Here is a 26,821-nt window from a genome sequence, read left to right as displayed (position 1 = left end):
ATAGACTGAACCTGGCCTATAAGGGGCCGTGTCCTGCAATGAGAACAAATGGACGCACTGGTCATGTTTGGTCTAAAGGCACCCTGGATCACACGCACTGCCAACAGATTAGGGGAGAACTGGAAAGCAGCAGTTTGGATTGGGTTGATCTGAATTCTGCAAAGGGGGACTGAATGATGTTGCTGTGAATCTGGCATCGCCTGTGCGCTTATTCCTGGACTACCACACTCCTTGCTCTGCATGTAGATTAGTAAACAGATTAGACAGGCAGCAGAAGTCTCCAGGGCATTCTCCACCAACAGAAATTTCACAGGCTGACTCTGAAAACGCAAGTTCCATTTTGCTATCAAAGCTAAAACTAAACTATGAAGAGACCCGAGGCCTTAGCTTTTCTTTTCAGGAAAGACTCTCAACCCTTGATTGAAGTCTTCCATGAGCAGAAGAGGTCAGGATCCTTCTACGAGTGGAACTCTCCTTCCGTGAACCGAAGTCTCTTCTATTCGAGAAACAAAACATTTGGATCCAGCCCACGGGGTTAAACATGCTATTACATCCTTCCCCAACCTGGCGCCCTCCAAATTATGGGAGCTGTAGTCCATCACATTTGGAGGGTGCCAGGTTGAGAAAGGCTGTGCTACTCTATATAAAAGAACCATGTAGGTAAACTATGTGACCTTTGAGGGCACACATACAACAGATAATGGGCCCACTTGCACTAACAGTGAAAAATCGTGGGCCAATTAATTCACAATTTGTTGTGGTGCGTCCTGGATGCATTCCACAGCCTTTTTGAACATTCAAACTCCAATTGGGCCAATAGGTTGCTAGGTGATGTCCAAACCTGGACCTACAGGTTAATTGTGCATTAAACAACCCACAGCTAGCCTAACCACTAATTGACTGTGGCCTGTTTAACCCACAATTAATCTAGAGTATCCAGGTTTGGATGGCACATAGCAAACCCCGAATGACCTGATCAGAGATTGAATGTTCAAAATGGCCATGGAATGCACTTAGCATGCACCAGAGCAAATGGTGGTTGCAAACCGGGTCAATGTATTGCATTTTTTGCGGAACAATGCTAATATTTCTGAGCAACCAAATAACATGGATATTTGCTTTCCATTGCAAGGAAAAAATCCAGCCCAGTAATTATTAAGCTTTGCTTCTGGCAACTTCTGGGCACTTGGGCCACAGTCCAGCTGAGCATTAAGCAGAGCACTGATCTCAATGGGCTTAAGCACACTGAAGTGTATGCTCTTGCCTTTTTTTGTGGCTCTTGTCTTCAAGTTAGGTGATCCCGTTTCCTCTTGTTGCACATATAGAGACAGAACCAGGCAGACAGGTGGCCTACATGAACAACGAGTTCGTATTATGATCCTTCCTCATCTTATTAGTACCACCATTCCCCAAATGGATACGCACTACCTAGTGAGTACTACTGACTTCAAGTAGTACTACTGAGCACTACTTGAAGTCAATCTAAACTTTAGAATAGTATAAAGCTATTTTAGAACCATTTCAGCAGTTAGGATTCCATTAGGGTTCAAACAGAGCCTCTCCTACAGGCCTCAAAATGGTCCTCCATGTCTAACAAATCCAATGCTCTCTTCAGAGTACCATTCACTCATCCACACACAGATATATCAAAGCACTGCCTGTCAGGTCAGCCCTACACATGAAGAGGTAGCATTTCCAAAAATGCTATTTTTTAGATGGTGGATTCAGCGTCCTACTTGGCAGTTAACTTTGCCTTTAAGAACTTTTCTTCTATACCTCTAATGTCACTGTGTCCACATATATACTACAACTACTGACTCTTCCTCAGCACTCTTCAACAACCCATCAGGATGTCTCATATATCTGGAACCGTTGCACAGACAGGTTAGCACAGGCAAATACAATCCCTAACCAGGAAAATTATTATGACTGTGCTCTTCTTATTGAGAAGTATCCATGTAAGCAAAAACTTCAACAAGATTTGAATATGTCTCGGCCTGCTTTAAAAATGCAGGCAGCAAGACTCACACAGAGAGGACATTTCAGGTCACCAACTTACCAACAGACAAATATTGTGTTTTCTGTCAAATCAAGATGATGTTATATATTCCCTTTCCTCATCCAAATTCAGTGCCTGAAAAGCTGGAAAAAGTTAAGGCTCAAGGCAAATGGTTTCCTCGCTCTTGTGCATCACAAAGACTATTTCGTTCTGTAGGTTGCTAAGGACAGTAAGTTTGCCCAAAATTAGGTTCTGGCTCCAGATGGGCTTACATTTTCTGTCCAAGTAGAGGAAATGGGGTGAGCAGTAGCACCTCATCAGGACAAGTACCAGAGTTCAGGGAGAACTGAGAACGGGAAAGGTTCAGCTTGCTGATATGGTTCTGATAAAGAACAGGGATCAAAAAAGCTTCAGCTTTGGGAAGAACAGAAGGGAAGAGGATAATGGGCCAGTGATTACCACAGGCACATCTGGGGAGGTGGGGAGATCTGGACCTGGGTAGCATGACACAACAACCCATGGTGGGTTGTTAGCTTTGTTTGTTTCTGGGTGGATTGTTATGATGTCTGAACCCAGTCCAGTTTCCTCAGCGTGGTTTGTTAGCCACACCGAAGCCACCCTAAGAACCCATGGCTTGCTGTTGGCTTGTTTTCAGAGCGGCTTGTTGAGGCTTGCGAACCTGGCATGATGGTTTGTGCACAGCTTGTCAAAAAGGGCTACAGAGCCACCTGACAAGAGTGTTGAAAAACCCAGTTGCTCTTGTAAACTTGCTAATGATAGCCCCTCTCTATTATGTTTTGAAATGACACCAGTCAATTCAATCTTCCACTTCATCACCTCCTTAAACAAGCACCACTTTTTTCTCACCCTTGGGGTGATTTGCAGATATTTAACTTTCCACCACCACCTTCAGGGAGATTTGCTCAAATTTAACGTAATTTCCCCCCTCCCTTTTGGATTTGCATGGAATGCTAAATATGGGCAAATCTCCCTGAAGGTGAAAAAAAAATCTACAAAATAAATTCTACTTTGCTAATGAATTAATGAGCACATTTGCACTCATTACCAGGCTAGCAGAGTAGGCTGCTGAGGTTGTGACACAAAGGCCCATGGGATAGGTGCCGGGAGCAGGCAAAAGGACTAAGGGGGAAACATGCCACAGCAAGCTGCAAAGTGCCTGATCATCTGTCAGAAGGAATGTGGGTTACCGAGCGAACAGCCAACCCACCATAGCTTATTTTCAGGATGGCTTCTTGTGACATGCGAATCAGCCCAAGTTGTCAGATCACTCAAGTCTCACCAAGCTCCTTTTTTGATGATACTCTCAGGTGCTGGAGCTGTTTAATTGTATCTGAATGGCCATAGCTCAGTGGTATAGCATATGTTTTGCATGTCCAGTGTCCCAGGTTCAATCACCAGCATCTCCAGGTAGGGCTAGAAAAACCCTGAGAGCCACTGCCAGTCAGTGAGTAGACAATAATGAGCTAGATGGACCAATAGTCCAACTCTGCATAAGGCAGCCTTCTACATTTCTATGATTCCCATGCCAGTGCCACACCTCCATGGATCTGGGGTAACACTGGAATGGTAGGGAGCTGCACTGTGGACTCCTTCCAAGTGGCCTGGGGCTTCTGTGGTTGTCTACATTGCAGGAAGAGGTTTCTAGTAAGTTTCCAGTCTCGCAGTAAGGATACACTGATCTTTCATATAAAAAAGCACTGCTAAGTATTCTTCCAAAATCAGCACTGCAAATACATCCATGCCCAGTAAAACCTTGGGAACAGAGTCCCTTAGCAACCAATAGTTCTAGAATTGCAAAAAAAAATTAGTCAACTCTGTTTATTACTTTCAAGACTTCACGAGACTGTTATTCCTTAGTAGCTGCTCTCATCTCCTCAAAAAAGCTCACACATCCTAAGCTTTGGAAGAATGCCCAGGATCATGCTCAAATAGTTAGCTTGTATGCAATAAATACGCTTTAACACCTCTGATAGCCATTAAAGACATCTTATCATGAAAATGCAAACACAGATCCAAACTCCATCAACAAAGCCAAATTTCTAAGGCCTGGCAGCAAGAGATGTGCCCCACACACCATCATGTCAGACAGAACATGTCCCAAAATTAACTTATTTGGTGCTCCAATGCTACTCTACATGAGATAATGGGGAAATTGTATGTTCTTCAGTAGAGCCTTGGCTAAATGCCAATTTTGCAGTTTCGCTTGTTTTTATAAGCTCTCTAATTCTGGAATGCAACTGGACACCCAGGTCCTGTGAAGTTGTTCAGAAAATCATATGAACAAAATGTAACTCACTTCAGAAGTTATAGAACAGGGGTTCTATAACAGTTTAGGAACATTTCCTTCCTTTTCCCAAAGAGCACATTGTTTTAAAAAATGCTGAAATGTCTCCTATGCCCTTTTCAGTGCACTTTAATATACATGTGTGCCTTGGTGCCTATGTTTAGAGACCATGTGGCCTGCAATAGCACCATGTGTAAAGCCTTGCCAACTAGAAAAAGAGTATCTTCAAAAAAAGATATTGCTTCCCAACCCTAGAATATTTGTAATGTGGTTATATAATTAACCCTCCAAAACAGACACTGAAATGACAGACCCTCAATTTATACTTCTTGTTTTTGAACTACAAGCTATTTAACTATAGCTTTAAATCCACACCTAGCTATCACCTCAGGGGCAAACTACACATTATATGCAAATGTGGGCAATGGAAAACAGCCTCAGGAGGCCACAATTTCAGGCAGAGGAACAACTGGGGGTAGGGGAGAAGCTCCTTTCCCCTTCCACAGGATTCCAGGCATCAGGAACAGCACAGGAGGGAGGAGCAGCTAGGGATGATCCTGAGAATAAGAAAAGCCCATGTAGAGATGTGAAGGCCCAGGAAAGAAACTGAAACATTTGGGAAGATATTTTTTTCCTTTTTTCCCCCCGAGGACAGGTTTTTGGGGTTTTTTTTGAAAAAATTGGAAAAATCAAACAGTTTGGAATTATAAAATATTTTCTTTTAGAATTTAAGACAAAGTATTTATATACTGTTACCCAGCCTTCACTCCCCCAAAAATTATTTCTAAAAGCTATGTACTAAGAATGCTTTTATAGAAAGACTAGAGCTGTCAAATGTCTGGCAATAATGAAGGCATGGGGGGAAATATTTTTTTAATCCTCTTTGTAAGATTCCTAGCATAGCTAGTTCTTTCATTCCTTATTAAAATTATTGATCTAATGTTTATTTTACTGATAGACATTTATGCTCAATTTCCCAGCATGTGAGTAGAGTCACCTGGTGCATTCTTTACAGTAAATGTGCATTCTTGACAGCTTGCGTTTTGTTCTATAGAGTCCTGTGTTTCTGATGCTGTAGCAATCATTTAATACAGTTCTAATCTATTCAGACAATAATTACAAATTTACTAATTGAGTTTACTTTTAAAAAATGATAAGTTTATCAGCAAACTAAGTCATACAAAATAACTTTAGGAACAGAAAGGCTACTTTATGTTCCTAAAGCAGCCCTCCCAAATCTGGTGCCCTCCAGATGTTTTAGACTACAGTGTTCAGCATTCCTGACTATTGGCCAGGCTGCCTGAGGCTGATAGGAGCTGAAGTCCAAAATATCTGGAGTGACTTTAGATTTGCAAAGAGCGCTAAAAAAAATAAACACTGATTATTTTTCATTTTTTCCAGAATTTCCCATTTTTCTGGGGAAAAAACAGAAACAGTTTTTTTTTCCATGGACACATTTCCAGAAATTTTACATCTCTAGTTTTAAAGCAGGGGTGGGGAACCTGTGGCCTTCCCAATGTTGGTAGACTATAGCTCCTACAATCCCTGACCATTGGCCATACTGACTGGGGCTAATGAGAATTGGAATCCAACAATATCTTGAGGCCTCAGGTTTCCTACCTCTGCTTTAAAGTCATTAATTACTGAAGTATTTAAGATGTCAGTCTTCATAGCCTAAATATTCACAGTGCACCTCCTTTCCAAGACACTCCACAATGAATTCTGTACGAAAAGCCTCTAATGGCTCATGAACCATCTCTGACTAAATACTGAAAGAGTTAACATTTTCCATTTCTATGAAATCACCATGTAGTCGCCAGCTAACTTCATGTTTGTTTCTGGATGCCCTTGATTATTATTTCAAACAATTTAATATTTTTATTAAACCAACTATTTACACTCAGTGTGGATTTCATAAATTATATAGCATAACTAATAATGTTTCATTACTTGCTTTCAAACCTTCTCCAGTTAATGTTGAGTCTTAATTAAATGCATTAGAACAGGTAAGGTTCAATTCAACTTAAGAACGTAAGAAGAGCCATGCTGGATCAGACCAAGGGTCCATCTAGTCCAGCACTCTGTTCACACAGTGGTCAACCAGCTGTCGACTGGGAACCCACAAGCAGGGCATGAGCACAACAGCACCCTTCCTCCCACCCATGTTCCCCAGCAACTGGTGTACATAGGCTCACTGCCTCTGGTTCTGGAGGTAGTACATAGCCATCAGGACCAGCAGCCACCGATAAACTTTTCCTCTAGGAATTTGTCCAGCTCCCTTTTAAAGCGATCCAACTTGGTGGCCATCACTACATCCTGTGGTAGCGAGTTCCATAGTTTAACTATATGCTGTGTGAAGGAGTACTTCCTTTTATCTGTCCTGAATCGCCTACCAATCAGCTTCATAGGATGACCCTGGGTTCTAGTATTTTGAGAGAGGAAGAAAAATGTCTCCCTATCCACATTCTCCACACCATGCATAATTTTGTACACCTCTATCATGTCTCCCCTTACCCTCCTTGTTTCCAAGTTAAACAATCCCAGCTGTTGTACCCTTCTCTCATATGGGAAATGCTCCAGCCCCTTATCATTTTAATTGCCTTTTTCTGCATTTTTTCCAGCTCTACAATATCTTTTTTTTAGGAGCAGTGACCAGAACTGGACACAATATTCCAAGTGTGGCGACACCATAGATTTGTATAGGGACAGTATGATATTGGCAGTTTTATTCTCAAGTCCGTTTATAATTATCCCTAACGTGGAGTTTGCCTTTTTTACAGTGGCCGCACACTGGGTTGACAGCTTCACTGAGCTGTCCACCACAACCCCAAGATCTCTTTCCTGGTCGATCACTGCTAGCTCAGATCCCAGCAGGTTATACTTGAAGTTGGGATTTTTTGCCCCAACATGCATCACTTTACACTTGCTTACACTGAACCGCATTTGCCATTTAGATGACCATTCTCCCAGTTTGGAGAGGTCCTTTTGGAGCTCTTCAGAATCCCTTTTTGTTTTAACCACCCTAAATAATTGGGTGTCATCCGCAAACTTGGCCACTTCACTGTTCACTCCTAATTCCAGATCATTTATGAACAGGTTGAAAAGCGTTGGTCCTAAGACAGATCCCTGTGGGACCTCACTATTTACCTCCCTCCATTGGGAGAATTTACCATTTATTCCTACTCTCTGCTTTCTGTTCTTTAAAAAGTTACTGATCCATAAGAGAACATGTCCTCTTATTCCATAACTGCTAAGTTTGCTCAGGAGTCTCTGGTGAGGGACTCTGTCAAAAGCCTTTAGGAAGTCCAAGTAAACAATGTCTACCAGATCACCCCTGTCTACATGTTTATTGACACTCTCAAAGAACTCTAAAAGGTTGGTGAGACAGGACTTACCTTTGTGGAAGCCGTGCTGATTCTTTTTCAGCAGGGCTTGTCCTTCTATATGCTTACTAATTTTATATTTAATAATGCCTTCAACCAATTTACCCAGAACAGATGGTAAGCTAACGGGCCTGTAATTTCCTGGATTCCCCCTGGATCCCTTTTTGAAAATTGGTGTTACATTGGCCATCTTCCAGTCCTCTGATATAGAGGCTGATCTTAGGGACATGATGCATATTTTGGTTAGAAGATCAGCAATTTCATATTTGAGTTCTTTGAGAACTCTAGGATGGATACCACCTGGGCCCAATGATGTATTTGCTTTCAATTTATCAATAAGGTTGAGAATTTCATCTTTTGTCACCACTATTGCCTGAGTTCCTCAGGCTCCCATCCTGAAAACATCAGTTCAGGTACAGGTATATGTCCAATATCTTCTGCAGTGAAGACAGATGAAAAGAATTCATTCAGCTTCTCTGCAATCTCCTTGTCCTCCTTCAGTACTCCTTTAACTCCATTGTCATCCAACTGCCTCCCTAGCTGGTTTTCTGCTTGATATATTTAAAGAATTCTTTATGGCCTTGATGTTGTTACCAATATGCTCTTCAAAATGCTTTTTTGCAACTCTTATAGTCTGTTCGCATCGCCTTTGTGCAAGTTTGCACTCCCTTTTGTTTTCCTCACATGGGCAAGACTTCCATTTTCTGAAGGAAGCTCTCTTTTCTCTAATAGCTCCCTTAACAATGCTCGTTAACCATGCCGGTGACCTCTTGGACTTGGCACTACCTTTCCTAACCTGTGGTATACATTTTAGCTGAGCTTCTATTATTGTGGTTTTGAGTAATCTCCAAGTATTTTGAAGGGATTTAATCTTCTTGACTCCCCCTTTTAACTTCCTTTTCACAAGTTCCCTCATTTTAGAGTAGTTTCCTCTTTTGAAGTCAAATGTGACTGTGTTGGACTTCGTGGCAATTTTCCACTTAAATATATATTAATTCTGATAGCACTGTGATCACTGTTTCCAACTGGTTCAACAGCATTTACATCTCATACTAGGTCCTGGGCGACACAATTTAGGATTAAATCCAAGGTTGCCTCCCCTCTGGTTGGTTCCGTGACCAACTGTTCTAGGGCAAGATTGTTTAGATTTTTTCTAAATCGAGAAATTTAACCTCTTTGTCGTGGCTGGAACATGCATTTATCTAGTCAATGTGAGGGTTATTGAAGACACCCATTATTACATCACTTCCTTGTCTGGAGGCCTGATTTTGTTTTCCATCTGAAGGTCACTCTGAGCATTCTGGCCTGGGGAATGATAGCATGTTCCTGGCACTAAATTGGTTTTGGAGCCTGGTGTTGTCACCCACAGTGCTTCTGTGGAAGAGAACACCTTTTAGGTGTTCTAGTCTGCGTGACACTATGCCCTCTTTGACGTACAGGGCAACACTTCCCCACTACGCCCTTCCCTTTCCTTCCTATAGAGTTTATATCCAGAGATGACCATATCCCACTGGTTCTCTCTGCTCCACCAGGTTTCTGTAATGCCCACTATATCCAGGTTTTCCTTTAAAATCAAGCACTCCAATTCTCCCATTTTGGCTCGGAGGTTTCTAGCATTTGCATAAAAACACCTGTATGTGGTATTCCTCCCCAGATGTCTCTTGCATGTGCATCTTTTGCTATGGCACGTTGGCCCCTTTGATTGGCTATTATGTTTTGCCATGTATTCCTGGACTATTTCCTCACCTTCTACATTCGGGCAATCAAAAACATTTTCATCTTCATCCCTTTGGGATGATTTAATCCAAACCAGATGCCTCCCAGCTCCTGTCAGCTTTCTCCCAGGGTTTAGTTTAAAAGCTCCTCTGCCACACTTTTTATGTTTAGCACCAGCAGGCAGGGTTCCATTTTGGTTCAAGTGGAGCCTGTCCCTCTTGTATAGGCCTGGCTTGTCCCAAAACGTTCCCCGGTGCCTAACAAATCTGAACCCCTCCTCCCTGCACCACCGTCTCAACCACGCATTCAGACTCCTCAGCTTCACCAGCCTAGCTGGCCCTGAACGTGGAACAGGTAGCATTTCAGGGAAAGCCACCTTGGTGGTCCTGGATTTCAACCTCCTACTTGCAAACCTAAATTTAGCCTCCAGAACCTCACAACTACAGTCAGGGCCAGAAATATTGGAACAAGGATAACTGTTTTGGCAGTTGGCCTCTGTACACCACCACATTGACGTTGAAAGGAAACACACCCAGATGGGAGCGAAGTCAGGGCTTTCAGCTGTAATTCAAGGGGTTTGACAAAAGTGGGGCACTAACCATTCAGGAGGGACAGCCACTGGCATACCCACATCCCCATCACTGGTGGCTCATAAGTAATTAAACGAATGGCTGACAAGCAGCTGCATGGCTAGGTGTGGCCTGTTTCCTGGGTACCCCATGACAAATCAAGCAGAGAAAAGGCCTGGAGGTGGTTCTGAGTGTTACATTTGCATTTGGTAGCTGTTCACTGGAACTCCCAACATGAGGCCCAAAGAGGTGTCCATGTGAGTGAAGGAGGCCATCATTAGGCTGAGGAAACAACATAAACCCATCAGAGAGATGGCAAAAACATTGGGAGTGGCCAGCACAACAGTTCGGAACATCCTGAAAAAGAAGGAATTAACTGGCAAGCTCAGCAACAGGAAAAAGCCTGGAAGACCATGGAAAACAACTAAAGTGGATGACTGCAGAATTCTGCTCATGATGAAGAGGAACGCTTTCATAACAACTAGCCAGGTCAAGAACGCTCTTGCAGAGGTGGGCATGTCATTGTCAACATCTACAGTCAAGAGACGGCTTTATGAATGTAAATACAGAGGCTTCACAACAAGGTGCAAACCACTGGTAACACTCAAGAACAGACAAGCCAGATTAGCCTTTGCCAGCAAACACCTAAAAAAGACTGCCCAGTTCTGGAATAAGATTCTTTGGACTGATGAAACCAAGATTAACTTGTACCAGAATGATGGGAAAAGTATGGAGAAGAAAAGGAACAGCTCATGATCCAAAGCATACCACATCACCTGTCAGACATGGTGGAGGCAGTGTTATGGCATGGGCATGTATGGCTGCCAATGGAACTGGGTCACTGGTGTTTATTGATGACCTGACTGCTGATAAAAGCAGCAGGATGAATTCTGAAGTGTATAGGGCTATACTTCCTGCTCAAATTCAGCCGAATGCTGCCAAACTGATAGGACGCCGCTTCATATTGCAGATGAATAATGACCTGAAACATACAGCAAAAGCTACCCAAGTGTTTCTCAAGGCAAAGAAGTGGGATGTTCTTCAATGGCCAAGTCAGTCACCTGATCTCAGCTCAAAAGAGCATGCTTTTCACTTACTGAAGACAAGACTGAAGGCAGAAAGAGCCACAAACAAGCAGCAGCAGAAGGCAGCTGCAGGAAAGGCCTCGCAAAGCATCTCGAGGGAGGAAACTCAGCATTTGGTCATGCCCATGGGTTCCAGACTTCAGGCAGTCATTGACTGCAAAGGATTTTCATCCAGGTATTAAAGGCGATCCTTAAGTCTGAAATGATGTTGGTTTGTTCCATTACTTAGCCACCAACGATGGTGGTGTGTGTATGTCACTGGCTGTACTTCCTGAATGGGTAGTGCCCCAGTTTTGTCAAACCCCTTCAATTACAGCTGAAAGTCCTGACTTCACTCCCATCTGGGTGTGTTTCCTTTTAACTTCAATGTGGTGGTGTACAGAGGCCAACTGCCAAAACAGTTATCCTTGCTCCAATATTTCTGGTCCTGACTGTACATTTCCCCACATGGTTGGTACCAGCATGGACCATGGCCACTGACTCCACCCCAGCACTATCTACTAGGCTATCTAAATGGCGCGTGATATCCGCAACCTTAGCACCAGGTAGGCAACTCACCATGTGGTCTACACACCCATCACAAACCCAGCTGTCTATGTGTCTAATGATCAAATCTCCCAATACCATGAGCCCCCCTCCCCCAGAGGCACATCCTCTGTGTGAGAGGATATTTGTTTGTCTTCCAAGGAATGGGTCCCTTCTAAAGGATTGTTTCCCTCTTCCTCAGAATGGCACCTTCCTTCCCCAAGACCCGCATTCTCCATAACAGCAGGGGAGCTGTCACCCTGGGAGCGGGACACGGCTAACAGGTGCCTGAAGGTCTCATCCACCAACCTCTCTGCCTCTCTTAGCTTCTCCAGGTCAGCAACCTTGGCCTCAAGGGAATGAACTTTTTCCCTGACAGCCAGGAGCTCATTACACTGAGCACACACCCACGACTTCCATCCAGCAGGTAGATAGTCCTGTGCTTTTTGGTTTAAATTTTTGTGAACCAGTCAGAGCGCGTCAGCTATTGGGCAGTATAGAAATGAAATAAATACATACATACATACATACATACATAAAATATAGTTGTGCGTGGGGCACATGCACATAAATGCAATACTCTGGATAGCCCCCACCCCCCTGCTGACTTTCAACCTTCATAACTGGTTTTTTATTTGGGTGTGTTTTCCCTGGAAAACTTAGTTGTTTACTACGAGAAGTTGGGGACATTATTTACGGTTACTTACTGTGAGTATGGAGTGGGGAGGGCAGAGTTCCCCACCCTGGCTTCCTCGCCCTGTTGCTAAACTCACACAGTTGCTTAACTCACTTGTTTGTTGACGCTTTGTCACTGGGGCTGAGACACTTCGTCACTGGGGCTCCTCGTGCTCAGAGAGCTGGCTCCATCACAAGCGTGCCTCCTTATATAGATAGGCCCAACTGCTGCTGCAGTAAATCTGATTGGAGGGCCTCATTTGAAAAGCAAGGGAAGCTGTGTGAAAACTCCTGATCACCACTGGCTTTCAGTGGCTGGGAATGTAGGACAGTTGGCCTCCAGGGAATGGTGATTTCTTCCATTGTATAGCTGCTTAACTCGCTTGTTTTCTGATGCTTTGTCACTGGGGCTGAGATGCTTCATCACTGGTTGTAGTCTTAAACCAGGGGTGGGGGATGTGAGGCCCTCCAGCTGTTGTTGGGACTACTGTTCCCATTAGCCCTAGCCAGCTTACCCAATGGTGAAGGATGATGGGAGTTGCAGTCCAGCAACATCTGGAGGGCCCCACATTCACCATCCCTGGCTTAAATCAATACAAGGTTACCACCACAGAACAGAACAGAAGTCAAGCTTTAAATTCCAACTACTTTTGTCAATTTAAATTTTGTACATATACTACTGTTACATTAAAAACCAATTTGGCTTTTTAAATTCTTATTCACATTTATTTTACATTGAGAAGTGCTGTCAAATATAACAAACTATTAATTCCACAATTTGTTCTAAGACCGAGTTGTACTTTCTGGAACAGTACTGCTACTATCGTGCTTTTCCTTGGGAATGAAATGGGAAGCCATATTTTAACTTTATACTGACATGATTGCTTACTGAAATAGAATGGTTAAGGGTGCAATCCTATGCAGGTTTAGACAGAAAAAAGTCCTACAACTCCCAGCATTCCCCATTTTCTATGCTGGCTGGGGAATGCTGAGAGTTGTAGGACTTTTTTCTGTCTAAACCTGCATAGGATTGCTCCCTAAAAGACAGAACTGATGAGTAGCAGAGAAAGAAAAGAGGTTATGTACTGTCTGAGTCAAACAAACCCAGGAGAAAGATGAGTTGTAACTCAGAGTTTAAAAAAAAAAAAAAAAGCTTAACCCACAAGCAAATAAAAAGTGCAACTCACTTCCATTTATTTGTGTAAGTCAGGGGTGGGCAACCAGGGGTGGGCCCTCTACACCTCAAGCAACACCAAAGGGAATGTCTGGATTTTGTCCCTGGTGGCCATGTTGGGAGGATGATCTTCCTGGCACATCTGCCAGGAACTGGCTTCACTCCATGTGGGCCTTCTCCTATTGGAGAGAGGATGCGGGGCAGACCAAGCTGCTCCTTTGGTCCCTGGGAGGCACGTCAGAAAAATGATCCTCCCAATATATCCACTGGGAACAATATGTTCACTGTACGTGGGAGGAATCCAGGAAGCTATGTAGGCTGGTTGGGGAACCTCCTCAGGCCGGATTAGGCCTATGTGCCAGACGTATAAGTGTAGGTGTAAGCCCCGTGATCTTCGTTCAACAGATTTTTTCATGTTCCCATTCTTTAAAAAGATTATATTTTTGTCACTTACTTACTTACAGCCTTAAAGCACACAGCTTTTTATACTTATCCTTTGTCATTCCTAAACAATATGCTCTTAAAAAAAAAACAATTTAACAGCTGACATTCTAAATCAAAGCCAAAAAAAAAAAAAGGAGAAGGGGACTACCGGGATCAGAGGGAAGGACACAAGAAAATCAAGTTCAGGACAAGAATTCAGAACTCGGGAGAGTAATAACATAATCCTACATGTAGGTCCCAGTGATTTCAGAGGGGCTTACTCCTAGGTATGTGGGTCTAGGATTGCAGCTACAGAGTATAGTATTTGCAACGCTGGTTGGTCTTACAGTTGTGGCATGAATTTGTTGATTTTGAGCACAACCCAAAGGCACGCTCTCACAGCTTCCCTTCCACAGATCACATCTTTGCGCAGGAACTGCCAGACCTCTTCTTGACCTCCCCCCAGTTAAAAAAACACGTTCTGAGACCTTGAAGTGAGAGGTGCCGAAAAGGAAACTCACTTTAAAATGGTACATGGACACTAGAATCACTTTCTCTTTCAGCAACCCTCCCTTCAGCAGCTGGATTGAGTACATGGTTGGGGGAGGATGGGAGAAGAAGAGTAGCTAGAACATACACTTGATTGTTCATGTAGAATTATGTTTAATATCCATTGCCCATACATACATTTCTACATTATTCTGGACTAAAGAAGGAAACCTTGGAGTATGCTGCAGGGAATATGTTGCATGCACCAAATTTCTCTTTTCATAAAAAAAGACTGGACTGCCATGAACTCACAGGGCCTCCATGGATCCTTCTGATGTGGCCTATACATCAAATTAAAATTCTTGCAAATCTAACAGATGCCTTTATCTTAAGTCAAAGAAAGGTTCAAATTTCAGGATTTAAGATTTCAGGCCTGAGGTTTGTTTTGCAATGAAACAGAATACATTTAACAATATTCTCATAAGTATGACATGCTCAGGGGAGGGGGGGCAAAGGGTTCAGTAAAGGAGGGAAAGAAGGAGGGCAGCAAAATTTACATAGCAGCAGGATGCAGTTGATTTGGTGCAGAAACAACATTCTTAGCATTGGTTAGAAAATAAAAGTTATGGAGCAACACAAGCCAGGTAGTAAGAACATGACCTGGCACTTCACTGAAAATGACCTGGTTCGTGTGTAATGGCAAATTGTGGATTGATTGATTGATTGATTAACCCACAATTTGCCAGGCACAAGCAGGAGGGATCGAGAGCCACCAGTACACTCCTCACTTCTGCTTTCATTTTACAATTTGAGCCTCTGATGTCCAAACCCAGGCACTCTGGATAGTTTATGGATTAAACAACCCAGAGTTAAGCTATAATTGTTTCTTGAGTTAACTCTGGGTTGATTGGGGTGATCGTAGGTTATAAAATGAAAACAAAAGTGAGAAACGCACTAGAGGCAGCAAGCTGACTCCCTCCCACTCATGCCAAGCAAATCATGGGTTAATTAACCCACGTTATGTGTGAACCAGGTCATTTTGTTTGTACTGGCAATCATTGGCAATTGAAAGGCATTTCTAAATACCTTCAAGTGTTTTGCTTTAATCTCATTGGTCTTGTCCTAAGGAACAGACCTGAGTCAGTTGTATTTTTAAGGGGAAATTATCACATAGGTTGACTGCTCTATCATTACCCTTTTCTGTCCAGGATATTAAAATGGAAATTTTAATACTTGTTTGAAAGTCAGGTGGTAGTGGTTGTTTTTAACCTGGCACCAGACCAAACTTTTCAGCACATGTCTGTTTAAGTAACACAACATTACTTACTACCTAGAAGGCAAATGTTTCTAAGCTAATGAAAAGAATTATACTTGTTATTTTGCCAAAGCAAACACTACAGCTAATTTCACTACGCCAAGATTGACAACCACCTATCTTCCTGAAAGTGTGCATCTAAAAAAATAGTCATCTTATGTCCACAACTTAAAGTTGAATAGGGCATTAGATTTACCACTCAAAGCCATCCACAGAAGAGAATTCCAACATAACTAAGGGCCAAGTCATACGCTGCACACTGGGAAACTCAGGTTTACCATTAGGTGTACGCTCAACAGGAAGCTGCAGCCAATCCTGGCTCACTGAGTACTGTACCTTATGGTGCACTTATCGCATTCACACTTCAAATTTTTAGTGAACACACTGATGCACACCTAAAATAAATGTGCGGTGGCCCTAAAATAGTACAGTTAATACACTAATTTTACATCAGGGATGGCAATGATTAACTGTGTGACAGAATATTTGTGGGTTTTCCACAGAATTTAAAGTTTCCATGCATCCCATTGTATTTCTGACAAATATAGGAGCATATTACTCCATTTGTGTGCACACACATCCAGAGCCTTTACTTTTCTTCAGTTGCATAAACAAGATAAAAACTGATCTGTCTAGTCTTCACTGCTGATACTGAGAATCCCAGCACAAGTCTGGATAATTCCACCATGCTGGCCTGATTAAAAAAAATAAAAATAAGCAGGCTCGTGCATGCCTTTGATTAGGACCACTCTCATGATGCTTCTGCAGAGAGAAGCATGCATGATCCCTGCTTCATTTGCTTTATTAGTAAGCAGCCCTTGTCACCCACAAGAAAAATTTTTTTAAAGAAAAATGAACAGAAAATTATCATGCAGCCTTCATGAATCCATATAAGCCACAAGAAGAGAGGCAAGTGGGAAAGAACAGTTGAACCCTAAGAATTTAAGAGCCTATCCTGTTTCATTTTAACCCTGGTTGACAATGGTCACACACACATTCTAAACCCTGGGTGAGAGAGTGAAGGGAATTCACTGGCAGGGGGGAGACACGCAATCCCTAACCCTCGTCACTGTTGTTATACATCTGCACAGATTGTCATACTAAGAAGATACCTGGGTGATTCCTAAAGACCAAGAGCTGGCCTGCCTCTCAGCAGAGTCTGTGCATAAGGCTGAGCAGTCAAGGCTACAACAATCATGAGTCACAGAAAACTCTCTTTCTCCTCCCCTTTTCGAGGGAAGCCTTCTGAAGGAGGACTAACTCTGCAATCCCTTCTTTTGATATTTTAAACAGTAACCATTTACCCAAAAAGCTTTAAAACGTATCTTTCCAGACAAGGGAAATCACTTTCTTATTTGCATAAACTAGCATATGAGCCTGTGAAAATGCTCCAGAATGAGTTCAAGAGAAACCGAGAATTATTCAGTACACTTCCAGGAATGAAGGACACCTTTTGACCCTTATGCAACTTTTATAGTAAGGGTAAGTTATAAAATACACGCATTTGCTTTTTAAGTGGCCCTGGTCCACCCTAACCTACGTCTGCCTTGGACCTTCCTTTCCTTCTCCAGCTCAATCCACCAAAAGCCATCCCAAGATTTCCTGCATTTAGGGTGTAATCCTATGCATGTTTAGACAGAAAAAAATCCTATAACTCCCAGCATTCCCCAGCCATCTAAAAATGCATAGGACTGCGCCCTTAAAGAACTTTACCCATTCTCCCTTGTTGCCCATATGCCTCAACCCTCCTCCCAGAGTAATCACATGGTGCCACCTCTCTTCCCTCCACCCCCACCAAATCCTCCAAAAACCCACCTTTGCAAGGAAGCCTTAATGCCATTAGGGTTGTCTGTTATCATGAAAGGTCCAAAAAATACAACAAAAATATACAGTTACTGGCATTAATGTGAATACTTTTATAAAACAGAGGAAGGGAAAATATAGCAATTCATCTTGCATCACCTTCTGATGAGATTGTTTCAGGATTACTACCACCTCATCGACTGAGTGAGTTTATTTGTTCACTGTTTTGCATATACCTCACATTTCTGGAATTTTGAATCCATACCCCTAATTGCATGGAATGACTCCATTCCATGCAATTAGAGCCAGTGTGGTGTAGTGGTTACAGTGGTAGACTGGAGCTCGGGAGATCTGGGTTCTAGTCCCCACTCAAGCCATGAAGCCCACTGGGTGATTCTCGGCCAGTCACTGACTCTCAGTCTAACCTACCTCACAGGGCTATTGTGAGGATAAAATGGAGAGGAGGGAGACTATGTAAGCCACCTTGGGTTCCTTGCTAGAGAGGAAAAAAAGGAATATAAATGTAATAATAAATAAAATACAGACGTGAGACATTTCTATATAAGCTCCCATATAGATATTTTTTACAGCATACTCACATATATCTCATTATGATCAAAACGTTGTTTGAGATTACTGATAAAGGATTCTTCAGTGAGGGGCTCCAGAAGTACCATATCTCCAACTCCAATCATATTGTCAAGGAGAGATGTTTTCACTTCCATTTTCGCCATTTTTCTCTACTGTAGGGAGAAAGGAAAAGCAATGTGATTAAAATTTAATATAAAGTTCAGGCTGCCTAAATGAGTTCATACAAGAATGAAGGACTTCAAGTGACATTTCTAGCACACAGAAAAACAGGTGGGGGAGGGGAAGTATTTAGGAAAAGATTGTTCACAGCAGGCAGTATAGATACAGAAAGATATAGAGCAGAAGCACTCAAGAGCGCAGCTTTCAAGGTCAGAAAACAACTGTTTCCACTGTCTGCTTTCGCTATATAACAGTTATGAAAAAAAGCTATTCAGGAAGGTAGAAGGCGCCAATAGACAAGAACCCAAGTTTCCTTACATCTATAAATGGTTTTGTTTTTGCTTTTTGTTACTCTTTTAAGCCATCACCACCCACCACACACAAAACTATCTTACAAAGAGACTCCTAAAATAAGCAGGCTTATAACCTTGTAAACATTATGATGGCTATACCCCCAAGTAACCAGGCTTCTGTCACTTCAAGAGCTCAAAAATACTCCACATTTCCTTTTGTTATGAGGCATTGTCCAAGCACTGGGATGGCCAGCCATTCAACAATAGGGTCTCAGTCCTCTAATTAGACATGTAAACTGTGGGGGAATGGAGCAGTGAGGGAAGAGCCACAACTATGAAAGCACTTCATATTTACTGTATGAACATACCCTTAAACTCAGAAGGCCCAGCCTTTACACCTTAGTAGCCAGATAACTCACCCTACAGTAACACAGAAAGTAGTTGTTTAGACCACATGTGTCCTCAAGAGTACCTAACAGCAGTCACACAGTGAATCTCTGGAATGTTTTTGTGAACTGCCCAGAGAGCTTCGGCTATTGGGCGGTATAGAAATGAAATAAATAAATAAATAAATAAATAATGTGGTCACAGTGGCCATGTTCAGGCGTCACGCTAAACCATAGTTTAGTGTGACATGATGAATTTGAAGAACAGATTGTCGCTAATAAAGACTCATAATAAAAAATGTGAGTTATCTCACAAGTGGAAAGCCAAACAGGCAATGGGATGGTTAGCAAAAAATAAAAAGTAGCAATAAGGGATGACTGGGAAGTTGCAAGAGATACACTAAATTAATTCTTTGCACGTGTCTTCACGACAGAAAACTTTGATGAAATATCTACACTGGAACAGCTTTCTTTATATTAGCACATCACAAGAACCACAGCAAACAGAAGGGGCACAAGATAAAAATGTAAAACTAACAAACTAAAAGCCATCAGTGATTACAATGAGATGGCATTCGTATGAGAGATCTTACAGAAATCTGATACAAAACTCCTATACTTAGCTATTGGCTCATAAATTTAGCTAATCAGATTATTTGGTAGGTTTCTATCATGCTATAATCTTAGTTCCAGATTATAATAATACAAACAAGTCCTGTAAATGACTCCACAGATGTTACCAACCTACCTTGTCCACACATGCCTATGTTCTTCATTTGTGACTCAAAAGGAAAAAGTGAAACAACTTTTTATCAAGCAACCCTGTCCCTTTATAACCCTGCCACACTACTACCTGGATATTCCACCATTTGATATTTTTGATTAAGGAACCCAAACCACAGCAAGAAATCAATTCGACTGATCTACTTTGAAGATCAACACTCTGGCTTAAGGGGATGCTACGTTATGAGGTAAAACTGCAATATCATTCAGACTTGGATGTATGATGCAACGAACAGAGGACCTACTTCCAAGTAAACTTGCATACCATTGGGCTGCACAGACTTGAAGAATTCACACCCATTCTACAACTGCTTCTAGGTTTCATGTGGCTCATCTTTAAATCCTGAATTTAAATATGCATTTAACCGGCCCTGGAGAGTCAAACCTTTCAGGAAAAAAACACCAAACGACTTCTGAGCTTAGGTTAATCTTGATTGATCCAAAGCACTCAGCACGTTTGCAGAAATGCTGTATTTAAATGCAAACTGTGCATGAGCCAATGCTCACAATCTATTCCGAAATGTAATCACGAATGTGTAAGAAAGAGATCCAAGCTTGCTATGAAGGCAGGCATTACACATGCACAGGTTTCGACCATCAAGCTGACAAATCACAAAATGGACAGCATCACTAGTTGTTATGCCCCTGCTAGTTGTTAATGCTGCCCTCTCTCTTGGCATCATGCCTCTCTCTCTTTTTCATACCTCCAAGTTTTCTACACTTTTCACCAATATCCCCCTGATGTCCACCACATCCACTTCAAACATGGAGGCCAAGGCTGGTACAGGCCGAGAATAATCAACAGCAGTACTGCCATTGTCCCAGATGCGGCCAGGCAATGAAGAGACCCCCATGGCGACTTCCCTAGAAAAGCCTCTCTCTCTTTCCTTTCATTCCACCCCCCTCAACGTAGGAACCTAGGAAGCTGCCCTTTCCTGAGTTTGACCCTTGGTCCATCTAGCCCAGTATTGCCGACACTGACTGGCAGCAACAGTTGTCCAGGGTTTGAGGTAGGAGTTTTTCCAACCCAGCATAGAGATGCCAGGGATCAAACCAGGGACCTCCTCCTTGTGAAGCATGTGCTCTACCACTGACCTACAACCACTTATCCTGTAAATAGTCCATCTGGGAGTACTGGTTAGGCCTTATCTTGAGTACTGTGTCCAGTTCTGGGCACCACACTTTAAGAAGGATGCAGACAAACTGGAGAGGGTTCAGAGGAGGGCAACAAAGATGATCAGGGGACTGGAAACAAAGCCCTATGAGGAGAGACTGAAAGAACTGGGCATGTTTAGCCTTGAGAAGAGAAGACTGAGGGGAGATAGGATAGCGCTCTTCAAGTACTTGAGAGGTTGTCTCAGCGAAGAAGGCCGGGATCTCTTCTTGATCATCCCAGAGGGCAGGACACGGAATAATGAGCTCAAGTTACAGGAAGCCAGATTCCGGCTGAACATCAGAAAAACTTCCTAACTGTTAGAGCAATACGACAATGGAACCAATAACCTAGGGAGGTGGTGGGCTCTCCCACACTGGATGCATTCAAGATGAGGCTGGACAGCCATCTGTCAGGGATGCTTTGACTTAGATTCCTGCACTGAGCAGGGGGTTGGACTCGATAGTCTTCTAGGCTCCATCCAACCCTACTATTCTATGATTCTATGAATTCATTATTGTTGGATCTACACTTTAAAAAAATGCTTTTCCAAGTAATACAAATCCTAATAAGGTCATTTGTGGCTTAAATTTTTAGTCTGGATCAGTGACTCAGTTTTTACCACTCTAAATTACAAGCTACCTACCATACTAAATGCATCAGCACTAAGGAATTTGAAGTGTGGATGTAGCCAAACCAATAAGCCTCCTATTCCAACACAACTAGAGAAAGAGGTAATTTGGGTGTAAATGCAGAAAGAGATATTTGAAACATGCAAAACAGAAGGTGCAGTTAGTTTACAACACAGTGTTTGTTGGTCAAGTTACCTGGGTCCAACTCTGGAGCTCTGCGAACATAAAACCAGCCCTGCTGGCTCAGACCAAAGTCCTATGTAAGTAAAGCCTATTTCTCACAGTGGCTAACCAAATTCCCAAGGTAAGCCAATAAAGCAGGACATGAGGGTAATAGCCCCCTCCTGTTCTTTTCCCCCAGCAATTGGCATTCAGAAGCATGGTCCCTCTGATCCTGGAGGTAGCATATAACCCTCATGACTAGTAGCCACTGATAGCCTTATTCTCCATGAATGTGTCCAATGCCCTTTCTCCACACCACAATAATAATAGTGTTCCTCTCCAAATGTCTGTGGTGTGTGTTTTCTCCCCCATGGCCCTAGTCAGCTATCATGCCCTGCCATACACTCATCATCAAGTTCTACTGCACAACCATTTAAATGATCAGAATTATTTTCCCTCATCAACTCCTAGGGATGATTCATCCCAAACTAGACTCTCCCCAACTCCTATCAGTTTCCGCCCAGAAGTCAGTTCTAAAGCTGCCAGAGCCTTTTTAATATTAAGTGCCAACAGTCTAGTTTTGTTTCAGTTCAAGTGAAGCCTATCCATTTTGGATGTATGATGTCTGTCCCAAACTGTTCTCCAGTGTCTAACAAATCCAGTGGCACCTTCCTCTCTGTGCCATTGTTTCATCCACACACAGAGACCCCACAGCTCTACCTGTCTAGCTGGCTCTGTGTGTGAAATAGGTAGCATTTCAGTGATAGCTACCTTGGAAGTCCTGGATTTCAACTTACTACCTAAATTTTGCTTCCAGGACTACAGAACTACATTTCCTTGTGCACAACGACTAACTCCTTCCCAACAATATCTTGGCAATGCGCTAGGCAGGCAAGCAGATCGCCAGGCAGTCTACGCAGCTATCATAAATCCATATCTGCATTTCTAATGATCAAATTGCCCACTGCTAGGTGTCCCCCACACTCGGAGGCATACCTAGGGATGGGCGGATTCCCTACCTGCCGGTCCATGGGGAATCCACCCACGGGGGGAGGCGATCCGTTCCTCCCCCCAGAATCCTCATGAGCCAGCTCCTCTCCGTGGGGATTCCGTGGAGCCACAGGCCGGCAGCCAGATCCGTATCACTGGCCTGGCAAATGGCTACAGCCGCAAGTGGCGTAGTAGACACCACTTGCGGCCGTAAAGCCCCTTAGTTTAACCTAAACGCAGCCATAAACAGCTGCAATTAGGTTAAACTAAGGGCTTTACATACGCAACGGTGTCCACTATGCGTCTGCAGCCATTCGCCAGGCCAGCGATACGGAACCACAGAGAGAGGCCAGCTCTGTAAGATTCCGGAGGGAGGCGGAGGTGAGTGGTGTCACTCTGCTGCAGACTCCAGAGACAGGATTCATTTGAATCGAGCTTCATTGGGGACCACGGCGTATTTCTCCGCCATCCCTAGGCATACCTTGGTGCAAGAGGATATCAGTTAATCCCCCAAGGAATAGGTCCCCAAGGTTTAATTTGCCCACGACACTATTTTTTATGTATTACACTTCTATGCCACCACTCAATAGCTAAAGCTCACTGGGCAGTTCACAAAAATTAAAACCATAAAATTCAACAACCTGATAAAACATAATATAAAAACCTTTAAAAGTTTAAAACACAGAATAAAACCAAAGTAAAAGCCAGAAGCAGCCTAAAGATCTAAAAACGCAATAACATTTTTTTTTAAACTGAAGAACTAAAACACCTGGGAGCGTAAAAAGATCTTCACTATTATACTCATTGCTGATGGGTTCTGTTCTACCTGCTCGGTCAGCAAAGATGCCCTACATTGTACTGGTCCTGTATTGCCTTATAAAGCAGCTAGCCTTACTGCTAGAAGAGGGCTCCCTCTCACTGTTCAACCCATCCTGCCAGCTACTGATATAAACAACAAACTGGCATGGTAAGGCTCAGATCCTTCATAAAGTATTACAGGATCAGTCCATCCTCCCCATCTGGATTTGGGCCTGAAAGACCAAGGAAAAGTGTGGATGCATGGAGGATAAGTTGTAAGCAAGCACAATTTCTGACACTGTACTACAACATCATCACAGATCATGGGGCACATCAGTTAAGGAACCGGCCTTAGCTTTCCATTTCCTAGCTTTGTAGAGCTTGAGCCAACATGAGACAGCCTTAACTCTGGTCTTAAAACAAGTTTTTTAAAATCATTGAATTAACAGCAGTCTAGTGTGTCATCCAAACTCTAAACGTGTACGTGTGCAATCCCCTAACTTGTTGGTGTTGGGGGACTTCAATATACATTTGGAGGCCATCCTCATGGGAGTGCCTCGGGACTTCATGGAGACCATGACTTCCTGGGAGCTGCACCCTATTCTAACTGGGCCCACCCATGTAGCCGGTCATGTGTTAGACCATGTGTTTTTTTCCGGAGAGGTGGGGAGTGATCTGGAAATTGGGGGTATATCCACCACCCCCTTGTCATGGTCAGATCATTACCTGGTGGGGTTGGACTTCTTGGTTCCACAACCCCTCCACAGGGGTGGAGGACCCATTAAGATGGTCCGCCCCAGGCGTCTTATGGATCCAAATGGATTCCTGACTACGCTTGGGGATTCTTTGGAACACACAAATGACCGCTTGGTCAAGACCCTGGTGGATGGCTGGAATGCTGCAATCACTGGGGCATTAGACTGTGTGGCTCCGAAATGCCCTCTCCCCCTGAACAGAGCTCAGACTGCACCATGGTTCACCCCACAGTTGCGAGCTCTGAAGCGGGAGGTGAGACGGCTAGAGCACCAGTGGCAGAAATCTCGCTCCGAAAACGATCGGACACAGGTTAGAGCTGTAGCTTCAGACTACCATGTGGTGATAAGAGCAGCAAAAAAGAATTTTTATGCTGCCTCTATCATGTCTGCAGAGTGCTGTCCCAGGAGGCTGTTTCAAGTGGTCTGGAACCTGGTCGGTCCAGTTGTTCTGGAACCAATGGAGCATTCTAAGGCCTCCTATGATGAGTTTGCAAAGCACTTTGCAGATAAAATCGACCAGATCAGGAGTGGTATTCCATGCACTGTGGATACAGTTAGTGAACGAGGGGCGGCCAGTGGCAGACTGGTTGTGTGGGATTGGTTCCAGCTTCTTCCTTCTGAGGAAGTGGACAAGGTGCTTTCATCTTTCAAGGCCAACCACCTGCTTACACAACCCTTGCCCATCTTGGCTCATTATGAGCTGCAGGGAGAGATTTATGGAGGGGATCAAGGTGGTGGTGAATGCCTCCCTTAAGGAGGGAGTGATGCCATCAACCCTCAAGAAGGCAGTGATAAGACCACTGTTAAAGAAACCCTCCTTGGATCCCCACTTGAACAACTTTCGCCCAGTCTCAAATCTGCCGTTTGGGGGCAAGTTGATTGAGCGGGTGGTGGCTTTGCAGTTGCAGGCACACTTGGAAGAAGCCAATTATCTGGATCCATTTCAATCAGGCTTCAGGCCTGGCCATGCGACAGAAACGGCCTTGGTCGCCTTGGTGGATGATATGGGGAGGGCTCTGGATAGGGGCGAATGCTCCTTCCTTGTTCTCCTCGATCTCTTAGCGGCTTTTGATACCGTCGAACACAGTATCCTCCTGGACCGCCTGGAGGAGTTGGGCACAGGGGACACTGTATTACGGTAGTTCCATTCCTTCCTCTCTGACAGGCACCACAGGGTAGCTCTGGGGGAGGAGACTTCAGACCCTTGGCTGCTCACTTGCGGGGTGCCACAGCGCTCTATTCTCTTCCCAATGTTATTTAACATCTATATGAAGCTGCTGGGGGCTATCATCAGGAGGTTTGGGGTGCAGTGTCACCAATATGCAGATGACACATAATTCTACCTCTCATTTAAATCCTTGCCAAGGTTGGCTGTAGAAACCCTGTCCGAGTGTCTGGAGTCAGTGAGTGGCTGGATGGAAAGGACTAAGCTGAAACTGAACCCTGACAAAACTGAAGTACTTTTTGTGTGAGACAAGGGGAGGTTGGGGTAGGTTGACCTGGTGTTTAATGGGGTGCGGCTACCCCTGTAGGACCAGGTCTGCAGTCTGGGGGTCATTTTAGACTCCCAGCTGTCCATGGAAGCTCAGGTGTCAGCCGTGAGCCAGGCAGTGCTGTACCAACTCCATCTGATATGGCGGCTGCACCCCTAACTCCCAAATCATCTGCTTCCATCAGTAGTTCATGCCCTGGTCTCCTCTCACCTAGACTACTGTAATGCACTCTACATGGGGTTACCCTTAAAGGTGGTTCGGAAGTTGCAGCTGCTGCAGAACGCACCGGCCCGCCTGATTAAAGGCAGCCAACAGCAAGACCACATCACTCCAGTGCTGAAGGAGTTGCACTGGTTACCAGTTGTGTTTTGGGCCCAATTCAAGGTGTTGGCATTGACCTTTAAAACCCTATATGGTTCTGGCCCAGTCTATCTTAAGAAGTGCCCCCACACCACCAGGGATACCACTCAACAAGATTGGCCTTGGTAGGCCTTCTGTCTGTCCTATCAACCAGGACAGGCAGGCTGGTGAGGACTAGAGAGAGAGCCTTTTCTGTGGTGGCCCCCACTCTGTAGAATTCCCTCCCTAGTGACCTCAGCCATGCCCCCTCTTTGATGAGCTTCCGCCGGGATTTAAAAACCTGGCTGTTCAGGTGGGCATTTGGGGTAGGTTAGGGTTTTTTAGAGCAGTGTTGTTTTGTTATGTTGTTTTGTTCAGCTGATTATGTAAATTTGTTGTATCTCGTGTTGCTATTAGTACTGTATGCCGCCTAGAGTGGCCGGGTAGCCGGCCAGATGGGCAGCTAATAAATCTAATAAATAAATAAATAAATAAAATAAAATAAACTGCGGTTAATCTTAACCATGGTTTGTTGAAACAAATCAGCTACATACACTACGTTTTGAAGTTGGTGTGTTTCAACAAACCATGGTTAAGAACTACCACAGTTTGTCCTGGTTCAGATAATACAACGAGCTGTAGTTAATCTAAAATGGAAGCAAAAGGTTCTCGACTCAGGATCATTGCTGGACCAGAGCGGGGAGTGTGTGAGCACAAGGCTTCCTGCAGGTTATTTTTATAATGTTACAACAACATTTGATATTGTAACAACATTTAATGTTATGTCCAAACAAGGCCTGTATAAAGTAAAAGAAAAATATGTAGT

General features: G+C 43.6%; 1 protein-coding gene across 4 annotated transcripts in view; it reads right to left on the bottom strand.

Annotated features, from left to right (window-relative positions):
• Positions 1-26,821, bottom strand: part of MYO1B (myosin IB) — a 174,891-nt gene that overhangs the window by 128,852 nt on the left and 19,218 nt on the right. For all 4 annotated transcript variants that reach the window (XM_084816345.1, XM_084816331.1, XM_084816338.1 and 1 more), the window contains exon 2: positions 18,061-18,204. In XM_084816345.1, coding sequence (XP_084672471.1) covers positions 18,061-18,195 — 135 coding nt within the window. In that variant the 5' untranslated portion in view covers positions 18,196-18,204. The remainder of the gene's footprint in view (positions 1-18,060; positions 18,205-26,821) is intronic.

This window comes from Heloderma suspectum, chromosome 1 (genome assembly GCF_057233095.1).
Source record: "Heloderma suspectum isolate Gila_16-S chromosome 1, 16-S_ref, whole genome shotgun sequence".
NCBI classification, from domain to species: Eukaryota; Metazoa; Chordata; class Lepidosauria; order Squamata; family Helodermatidae; genus Heloderma; species Heloderma suspectum.
Note: the sequence above shows the minus strand (reverse complement) of the source record. Positions and strands in the feature narration are given on the sequence as shown.